The 10,573-nt window shown below is 50.2% G+C and overlaps 1 protein-coding gene across 2 annotated transcripts; it reads right to left on the bottom strand.

The window, feature by feature from the left end:
• Window positions 1-648: 648 nt before the first annotated feature.
• On the bottom strand, window positions 649-8,541 carry LOC311375680 (mannosyl-oligosaccharide 1,2-alpha-mannosidase IA-like). 2 transcript variants are annotated; one of them, XM_084490746.1, is made up of 3 exons: window positions 8,415-8,541; window positions 2,620-2,747; window positions 649-2,114 (listed from the first exon to the last, which is right to left on the bottom strand). In XM_084490746.1, exons 1-3 carry the CDS (start codon window positions 8,506-8,508, stop codon window positions 1,977-1,979), a joined length of 360 nt encoding a protein of 119 aa, XP_084346872.1. In that variant the 5' UTR covers window positions 8,509-8,541; the 3' UTR covers window positions 649-1,976. The 2 variants fall into 2 exon arrangements, with proteins under 2 accessions (XP_084346872.1, XP_084346873.1); XM_084490747.1 differs by having other exon boundaries at window positions 2,620-2,743; window positions 8,414-8,529.
• Between the last annotated feature and the right edge of the window lie 2,032 nt (window positions 8,542-10,573).

Raw genomic sequence — 10,573 nt, 5'->3', positions numbered from 1 at the left:
TTCTCTCTCTCTGTGGTTCTCTCTCTCTCTCTGTGGTTCTCTCTCTCTCTCTGTGGTTCTCTCTCTCTCTGTGTTCTCTCTGTGGTTCTCTCTCTCTCTCTGTGGTTCTCTCTCTCTCTGTGGTTCTCTCTCTCTCTCTGTGGTTCTCTCTCTCTCTGTGGTTCTCTCTCTCTCTCTGTGGTTCTCTCTCTCTCTCTGTGGTCTCTCTCTCTCTCTGTGGTTCTCTCTCTCTCTGTGGTTCTCTCTCTCTCTCTGTGGTTCTCTCTCTGTGGTTCTCTCTCTCTCTCTGTGGTTCTCTCTCTCTCTGTGGGTTCTCTCTCTCTGTGGTTCTCTCTCTCTCTGTGGTTCTCTCTCTCTCTGTGGTTCTCTCTCTCTCTGTGGTTCTCTCTCTCTCTCTGTGGTTCTCTCTCTCTCTCTGTGGTTCTCTCTGTGGTTCTCTCTGTGGTTCTCTCTCTCTCTCTGTGGTTCTCTCTCTCTCTGTGGTTCTCTCTCTCTGTGGTTCTCTCTGTGGTTCTCTCTCTCTCTGTGGTTCTCTCTGTGGTTCTCTCTCTCTCTCTGTGGTTCTCTCTCTCTCTCTGTGGTTCTCTCTGTGGTTCTCTCTCTCTCTCTGTGGTTCTCTCTCTCTCTCTGTGGTTCTCTCCGTCTCTCTCTGGGCTCCAGCCCAGTGGCCACGTGGCGGTGGGGGGGCCCGGTGGCGGTGGGGGGGCCCGGTGGCGGTGCGGGGCCCCAGCGGTCTCCCCCCCTGCCGTCTCACATGGTCCAGGTGGATGGATCCAATTTAAGGCGGTAATTGAATTCATTATCATTTTAATAGCGGCGGCGTCGGGGCGCTCACAGCGGCACCGGGGGGGGGGGGGGGATGAAAAGGTAGGACCCCGGGGGAACGCGGAGCACGGGTTCAAGTGGGTTTAACACACAAAAGGTGTCTGCCACACTGCCACAGTGCCCCTGAGCACCGCCAATACCTCTCAATACGGCGGGGGAGAGAAGGCCTCACAGATAAGCCCTGAATGCTAATACTTTTATTGTAATACTTTTACCACCGCACTGTTTCCAGGACGAACCAACCAATCACAGCGGAGGTATTGCTAAACTCTTTCCATGCTGAACATTTATCATACTCTCACTTTTAATACGCTGGACTTTTCTCATGCTCATCTCGCGTGTCGTGGCAAACTATTGTCACGCTAGAGTAGAGGACGCCTGTCTGTCCAGGAAGACGTCGCCATGTCCGGCTGCAGTAAATCCTCTTCGGTTCTGCCGACTGGATCGGAACGTCTGCGGTGCCCTCGTTGGTTAAATATTGATGATTATTCCAGGAACAATACGTCGAGGCGTTGATGGGACTTCAGGAACGGACAAAGGTTCTGCTGACGCCTGACCTTTTTAGGTGAATAAACATTACAATCTCCCCTCCTGTCCTTGGCATTCCTGCTAAACTAGGGATTAAATCCCCCAGGCTCATGCATATCTCATAAGCACGCCGATAACACACAACAACATTGTTTTTATATCTAAATTGGAAAGCCAAACTCACGGCCTCGGTCAGACTGGGAATCAGCGAAGAAGGAGAAGGTGTGACAACGGAGGAGACACTAGCTGTGTTCGAAATCGTTCCCTATTCACTCACTCACTATTCCCTATATAGTGTTTATGATATAGTGAACTATATAGGGAACGAACAAATGAGAATTCGGACACTACGCTGAACATTTCTAAACGTAATTTGCGTCAGTAAATGCACCCGCATTGCATTGTGGTATACGGGAGTAAACATGTAGGGAACATCGTATGTTCACTCAAATTTTGGGTATTTTATAGTGCACTATATAGTGATTGAAATTAACCACTGAGAATTCAAACAGCACTACAAAATGGCGAGCACCCTATATAGTGCACTATATCCGTGATAGGGAACAATTTCGAACACAGTGTTACGGCGCTCACACTCATCCCTTCATTCATTCATCCTTCATTCATTCGGTCATTTGAAATGAGTGATTGATGGCGTTGTACTCACGCTGGACCCAGTTCCCGCTGACGGGGCTCAGGAAGTTGGGGTACAGGCCGTGGGGCTTCTCCATCTTGTTCAGCACCTTCCTGATGTTCATCACCTGGATAGGTGGACACAGGGGGGGGGGGGGGGGCGTGGTCAGTGGCCTGGGGGGCGTGGCCTGACATCACAGGCTTCTGACCTCCATTGACCAGAGAATCATCCCCTCTCGCTCAGGGGGGATGTTTGACCATTAACGCATCGTTACATCACATCATGTCATTAGCGAGAGGTTTGACTGGTCGTTTCATATTGATATGTGTGGGTGATCCGTTCGCGCACGGGACACAGCCACGGTCCAGAATCAATAATGTGGATGAGATAATAGCTGATGCTCAGAGCACTGTGGTCGCTTGTGACTAGTTAAAAAATAACAATTGGACAATTGGAGTGCAGAGCAGCCATCTGAATCAGGAAGAGGACTTAATAATGTAGTAGGTGGTGAGGTCGAGATGCGTCATCATTATTTCATAACAAGTGAGACTCATGCTGATGGTCACCACTCTTATAAACGTGTGCAGCCGGCCACACTGGTGTGGTCCGGAGGGCCGGGGTGGCTTTCTGACCTTCTCCGTGTAGATGGGGTTTCCGGAGAGTTCTGTGAGGTGGACAAACTCCAGGTGCAGAGTCCCGAACTCAGCCAGGATGCTGCTCCCTGCTGACGCCCAGCCCCAGCTCCAGCTGGTGCCACTGCAATAGAGAGCATACCGCGCCAGGTGAGCACCCAACACACCTGGACAGGTGAGCACCCAACACACCTGGACAGGTGAGCACCCAACACACCTGGACAGGTGAGCACCCAACACACCTGGACAGGTGAGCACCCAACACACCTGGACAGGTGAGCACCCAACACACCTGGACAGGTGAGCACCCAACACACCTGGACAGGTGAGCACCCAACACACCTGGACAGGTGAGCACCCAACACACCTGGACAGGTGAGCACCCAACACACCGCGCCAGGTGAGCACCCAACACACCTGGACAGGTGAGCACCCAACACACCTGGACAGGTGAGCACCCAACACACCTGGACACCTAAGCATCAGGGCAACACAACACATACCTGTAGAGGTAAGCACCTGAGCAACACAGGTAAGAATCCCGGTAACATTCACCCGAACAGGTAAATACCTCAGTAACACACACCTGTACAGGTAAATGCTACCATAACACACACCTGTCCAGGTAAATATGGCAGTCAGGTAAAGGCCAGACTCAAGCACACCACATCAGTACAGCGCTGCAGTATCCTCGCAGTGGAAGCACCACGCGGCCACTTGTCATTCGTAAGGTCCCATGCGTACCAATGTACCAACACGTTCAACAACTTCACATTATCTGAGCTTTGGGGCCGTCATGTCTGACTCAAATCACTGCTTAGTCTTTGTAGAAACAACAGCATGCAGGCCAGTCAGCATGATACAGCCCATTCCTCCGCACTGTACGGGAAATATGCTATGTTTGCTAAATCTAAGGTCCTGCACTTTTTCTTGCAAACTAAGCACATCATGCCTTTAACACCCCCCTCCTCCCCCCACCCCTCCCACCTCAAACCCCCCCTCCTCACCCCCTGCGGTCACCTGACCCATAGGGGGTATTATTGATGTTATCTGTTATGTTTTATGCATCGCTGTGTTTTAAATGTTTAGAGCGTCATTTGCCTCATGCTGTTCACTAATGTGCACCAGAGCCAACGCCCCCCTGTGGAAGAAAGAGGAACTGAAGATCGTTGGAGAAAGCTTATCAGACATCCTGTCTGATGTGAACAGTATAACAGTGTCATAGTATAGTGTCGCTGCCCAGGAACACTGTACATACACACATCTCTGCTCCTCCTCCTCCTATATATATATATATATATATATATATACATATGAGCAAGATGCCCAGAAGGACCAGGACAGTATTAATCTAAAGATCCCTCCTCCTCTCCTCCTCCTCTCCTCTCCTCTCCTCTCCTCCCCATCCCATGGGTTCCATAGCAACCAACAAAGGACCACATCCACACCCTTCTGGGCCCAACATGACAGCTGGAACAAAATGGACAAAAAAAGAACAAATAACGCAAGAGAGCGGACATCTTTGAGGTACGGGTGTCTCCTGGTTTTTGGTCGGTTCTGCTGCAGGGTGTTTAATCTTTCTCAAGCACGATAACAACTGATGTTACGTTGTGTAATTAACTTTGACTAACTAATTCCTTTGGGGTTAATAAAGTGCAGAAATGAGAGCCAAGCTGTCCACCTCCTCCTGCTCCATGTTGATAAGGACCAGGTTCCACCTCTACCGCCAGCAGGAGATACAGTACCAGAGGGAGACACAGTGGTCGATACTCCCCGACGTCTCCTGAGTGTTCAGAGAGACATTAAGGCCCACGTCTAAAGACTATTGATCCAACCCAAAGGCATTACGGCCGTATTATCCACAGCGGGCCCAGACCCAACGCCCCTCCGGCCCTCGCCACCGGAGACAGCGGACACAACCTCCACAGCCGTTATTAACGCCAACCTCTTCTCACTGATTCACAAGGAATCCATTAGTACAGAACTGATGTACTTATATATGGGTTTTTCACCTTTGGTTGGTAGCTTAGTGGCCAGCGTGCTTATAATGTTGGTTTGGGTAGGGGCTTCTGAATGTGTGATTTCCTTGGATTTTGGCACAAGGGGTTATAACAGCTCCCGTGTATTAATGAAATAGGTTTTAAATGCAAATGATCAATTTATTTAAAGGGCAATCCATGTCTTCACTTAAGTGTATGAATGTACGTTCATATAGATGTTAGGAGGAGGAGGTGTTGGGAAAGGGGGAGCTGGGGGAGGAGGAGGAGAGGAAGGACAGCGGTGTGTTCAGCTCATCAATCAAACCTCCTCCTCCTCCTCCTCCTCCTGGTCCATCACGGAGCCTCCTGGCTGGAGGAGGATGAGGATGATGAATGAATGAATGATGAATGTATGATGGACGATGGACACGGTACTGAATGGAAGGGAGAAGGGCGGAACCTGAGAACTTTCTAATGAACTTTCAGACAGGGACAATCATCAGTGACGCTCAGTCACCGATGGTCTGGGGGGGGCTGCAGACTCTGGCTGTGTCCCAATTCAGGGGCTGCATCCTTCGAAGGACGCATTTGAAGACCGCTTACGTCACAGCGGTGCGTCAAGTGCTGTCCCATTTCGAAGGGTCCTTCGAATGCGGCCGAGATATGCAGCCTTCTTTTCCCGGATTTGAAGGACCCACCGGGTGGATCCTTCACGGCCCAACGTATCCCAACATTCATTGCGAGTTGGATTTTTTTTTCAGAAATGGCGCGGAGAGAGCGGAAGCGGCAGCTGCAGCGAATACATATTTAATGACAAAACTATGTAAAAACATTTTTTTTATATAAAAGTAAGGTTGGGACCATTTTAAATATGTAACTTTATTGTCAAAGTTTGATGACATTAACGCTAGACATATAACGTTAAACTAATTAACGTTAAGCCAACGTCCTCTCTTCCTCTTCACCCGGCGGTGAATCTTCTCCCACTCCTCCAATAAAAGATAAAACATATCAAATTAAATTATGATTTCTGGCTCCATATTTGTCCTCCGCTGTCCGGTTTGAACCGCAGCTGTCAGGGTTGCTAGGAGACAGGAGCGGCGCGTGGTCAGGCAAGGTAAAGGACGTTAACGGCTGGTTACGCAATCCGGAAATGCTCCGTAGCCTAGACCGTCCCATTCCACAACGCTCGTTCGGCCTTCGGTGTGGCCTTCGCGGTCTACGAAGGCCACACCTTCGAAGGACGCGTCCTTCGAAGGTTGCAGGATGCAACCTTCGTGTCGTGTCCCCAATTGCAGCCCCTGAATTGGGACACAGCCTCTGTGTTCTGACCTGGTGATGGCGGAGGGAGAGAGAGAGAGAGAGAGAGAGAGAGAGAGAGAGAGAGAGAGAGAGAGATAGAGTGAGTGAGTGAGTGAGTGAGAGAGAGTGACAGAGAGAGTGAGAGTAAGAGAGAGAGAGAGAGAGAGAGAGAGAGTGAGAGAGAGAGAGCGAGAGAGAGAGAGAGAGATAGAGTGAGTGAGTGAGTGAGTGAGAGAGAGTGACAGAGAGAGTGAGAGTAAGAGAGAGAGAGAGAGAGAGAGAGAGAGAGTGAAAGTGAGAGCGAGAGCGAGAAGAGCGAGAGAGAGAAGAGCGAGGGAGACAAGGGAGAGCAAGAGAGAGAGAGAGAGTGAGAGAGAGAGTGAGAGAGAGAGTGAGGGAGAGAGCGAGAGAGGAGCTCAGCCTCCCATCAGCTCAGGACAGACCCAGGACGCTGCGTTCTAACCCCTGACCCGGTCATTCCCGGGTCATTGGGGGTACTGTGTGCTCTGCTCGGCGTGAGGAGGTTCCAGGGGGGGGGGGACCAGACCACCAGACCATGGAAGGTTAACAACCAACCAGGGGACGGCCTCCTCCTGCCAACACCGAGGACACGTCGCTCTACCAAAAGGACTGTCAGTGCTGAATAACAAAGGATCAACATGTGTCGTTACTAACCCCCTCCCTCCCTTATGTAACCTAGCCTCCAGCGGGGGACGGCCAAAAGACCAGATGAAGACAGTCCCAGCCGGGGTGGGGAGGAGGCTCAGAGTCCCGGGGCAGACCCCTGCCCTAATAAGCTCTGTTCAGTATTCCGGAGGCTCCGGTGCGGAGGATTACAATGACACGGTTGATGTTGTGATGTTAGATCTCCAACCAGCCCTCTGGTCAGGATCCCCTCTCTGATGTGGAGGACTGGTACCCAACGGGGGGGTACGCCAGGACCGTTTGATACATGTGGAGGGTTGATGTGTAGGTAGGAGGAGGTATGATGGGGGTATGATTCCTAGAGAGGGTTAGTTCATTATAGTCCATACAGAGGGCATCTACATATACATATAATAATATGTATATATAATATACTATATAAGGTTTGATACGTATGGAGGCCCTCTATATAAGGTCATGGGGGTTGATACGTATGGAGGCCTCTCTATATAAGGTCATGGGGTTTGATACGTATGGAGGCCCCTCTATATAAGGTCATGGGGTTTGATACGTATGGAGGCCCCTCTATATAAGGTCATGGGGGTTGATACGTATGGAGGACCTCTATATAAGGTCATGGGGGTTGATACGTATGGAGGACCTCTATATAAGGTCATGGGGGTTGATACGTATGGAGGCCTCTCTATATAAGGTCATGGGGGTTGATACGTATGGAGGACCTCTATATAAGGTCATGGGGGTTGATACGTATGGAGGCCTCTCTATATAAGGTCATGGGGTTTGATACGTATGGAGGCCCCTCTATATAAGGTCATGGGGTTTGATACGTATGGAGGCCCCTCTATATAAGGTCATGGGGGTTGATACGTGTGGAGGACCTCTATATAAGGTCATGGGGGTTGATACGTATGGAGGACCTCTATATAAGGTCATGGGGGTTGATACGTATGGAGGCCCTCTATATAAGGTCATGGGGGTTGATACGTATGGAGGACCTCTATATAAGGTCATGGGGGTTGATACGTATGGAGGCCTCTCTATATAAGGTCATGGGGTTTGATACGTATGGAGGCCCCTCTATATAAGGTCATGGGGTTTGATACGTATGGAGGCCCCTCTATATAAGGTCATGGGGGTTGATACGTGTGGAGGACCTCTATATAAGGTCATGGGGGTTGATACGTATGGAGGACCTCTATATAAGGTCATGGGGGTTGATACGTATGGAGGACCTCTATATAAGGTCATGGGGGTTGATACATGTGGAGGACCTCTATATAAGGTCATGGGGGTTGATACGTATGGAGGCCTCTCTATATAAGGTCATGGGGTTTGATAGGTGTGGAGGACCTCTATATAAGGTCATGGGGTTTGATACATGTGGAGGACCTCTATATAAGGTCATGGGGGTTGATACGTATGGAGGCCTCTCTATATAAGGTCATGGGGTTTGATAGGTGTGGAGGACCTCTATATAAGGTCATGGGGTTTGATACATGTGGAGGACCTCTATATAAGGTCATGGGGGTTGATACGTATGGAGGCCTCTCTATATAAGGTCATGGGGTTTGATACGTATGGAGGACCTCTATATATAGTCATGGGGGTTGATAGGTGTGGAGGACCTCTATATAAGGTCATGGGGTTTGATACGTATGGAGGCCCCTCTATATAAGGTCATGGGGGTTGATACGTGTGGAGGACCTCTATATAAGGTCATGGGGTTTGATACGTATGGAGGCCCCTCTATATAAGGTCATGGGGTTTGATACATGTGGAGGACCTCTATATAAGGTCATGGGGGTTGATACGTGTGGAGCAGGTAGCAGGCTGGTGTTGGGACTCACCTCCCCAGGTTGATGACTCCTCTTGGGATCCCGGTGGGTGTGTTGAAGGCTGGGAGGAGCTTCTCCCCGAGTTCCAGAACCTTCCTCTTAAACATCTGCAGAGATCACACACACACACACACACACACACACACACACACACACGCACACACACGTTAGAGACAGGACACCGACACAGATGACACGATAGACAGGAATACAGGAAACAGATGACATGTCACTGAGTGAGGAGAGGAGAGGAGAGGAGGAGATAGGAGAGGTGTGGAGAGGAGAGGAGGAGATAGGAGAGGTGTGGAGAGGAGAGGAGGAGATAGGAGAGGAGAGGAGAGGAGAGGAGAGTGTCATGTCCAACCAATGAGGATACTGATAAGAATATGTGGATGTCCAATGAGGCTCATCTAATCTACCCTCATTGGAATGCTCCACCCACATTCCTCCCTCCCGTCATAATATCCAGGCACTCATGAGCGAACGTGTCACACCGTTGCAGCAGATGCGCTCTGACTGCAGTTTACTTTGTTTACAAGAACAGACACACGCATGTGGGCGCACACACGCACGCACGCACGCACACTCACGCACGCACACTCACGCACACACACACACACGCACACACAGGCACCCACGCACACACACACACACACTACAAAACAGCAGAAAATGGTTTTCCTTGGAGAAAATTCATTGCAAAAACAAATTATGTAGACATAACAGGACAAGGGCCGCTGGACTCCCCACAGGATCCAAATCAATCTCTCATTGATGCAGTTTGAGGAAGTTAAATTAAGAGCTCTCCTCATCCTCTCTCCCATCTCCTCCCCCCCATCCTCCCCTCCTCCCTCCTCCCCCTACTCACTGTCTCCCCCCCTCTTTTCCTTTTCACGGTGAGTGAGAGCCGCAGGGGGGAGAGCGGCGGGCTCGTCTCAGACAGGAGACAACCCTCCCATGATGCATTGCGCGCGCGGGGGTTTTCAGTCATGCGACGCGTTGACCGATGAAAGGATGTCCTTCGGCCCGCGGCGACCTCCAGCTGAGCCTCGCCACCGCGAGGTCCGCCCCCCCCCCCACCCCCCCCCCCCGACTCATGACATCACAGCCTCTCTGACCCCCCGACTCATGACATCACAGCCTCTCTGACCCCCGACTCATGACATCACAGCCTCTCTGTTACCATGGTGACTGGGTAACACTCTGAACCCGATGCCCGCTGTAGCGTCTATAATATTACCTTCAGTCCGTCAGTTTTACTCCAGAAAATTGGCAAAAAACTTTGTGTTAGTGGCAAAGCATGACTGAAGGTATTTTAAGCGTGCCCCCACACACACACACACACACACACACACACACACACACACACACACACACACACACACACACACACACACACACACACACACACACACACACACACACAGGAGGTGTGCTGCGTGAATTGCTGTGCGTATGTCTGAGTGTGTATTTGTCATTGTGTGAGCCTGTTTGAGTGTGTGTATTCGTGAGGGTGTGGGTTAGTGTGTGTTGGTCTGTGTGTGTGATTCAGGTCCTAATGCCTCATTTCTCTTCATCAGTCCACACTGCTGCGACAAGCTGACACACACACACACACACACAGACACACACACACACAAACACACACACACACACACACACACACACACAAATAAACAAAAAAACAAAGTGTGCATACCTCTCATTATGTGTTTACTGATGAATTACCCGGAGATTAATTGCAGCGAAAGTTCAACACACGTTATTTACAGTGAATACACCACCCAGACCACAATCAATACACCACCCAGACCACAATCAATACACCACCCAGAACACACACACACCGTCAATACACCACCCAGACCACACACAGGCCGCTAGCATTTAGCCTGAGGTAGCATGTAGCTTGGAGCAGGTTGCCTGTGGCTTTGTGACCGTGTAGCATGTAGCACATTAGCCTGAAGCATGTACACTGTAGCCTGCTGTAGCATGTAGCCCATTAGCCTGAAGCATGTACACTGTAGCCTTCTGTAGCATGTAGCCCATTAGCCTGAAGCATGTATACTTTAGCCTGCTGTAGCATGTAGCCCATTAGCCTGAAGCATGTACACTGTAGCCTTCTGTAGCATGTAGCCCATTAGCCTGAAGCATGTATACTTTAGCCTGCTG

This window comes from Micromesistius poutassou (assembly GCF_964030765.1).
Source record: "Micromesistius poutassou genome assembly, contig: SCAFFOLD_1700, whole genome shotgun sequence".
In the NCBI taxonomy this organism is placed as follows: domain Eukaryota; kingdom Metazoa; phylum Chordata; class Actinopteri; order Gadiformes; family Gadidae; genus Micromesistius; species Micromesistius poutassou.
This window is presented reverse-complemented; position numbering and strand designations above follow the sequence as displayed.

What these genes read in the sequence shown, in the direction of transcription:
- LOC311375680 (XM_084490746.1), bottom strand. Translation starts at nt 8,508, where the DNA reads ATGTTTAAGAGGAAGGTTCTGGAACTCGGGGAGAAGCTCCTCCCAGCC. An exon ending in AGGAGTCATCAACCTGGGGA is followed by an intron (nt 2,748 to 8,414) that starts GGTGAGTCCCAA and finishes ATGCTCTCTATT; the next exon opens with GCAGTGGCACCAGCTGGAGC. An exon ending in ACCCCATCTACACGGAGAAG is followed by an intron (nt 2,115 to 2,619) that starts GTCAGAAAGCCA and finishes CCACCTATCCAG; the next exon opens with GTGATGAACATCAGGAAGGT.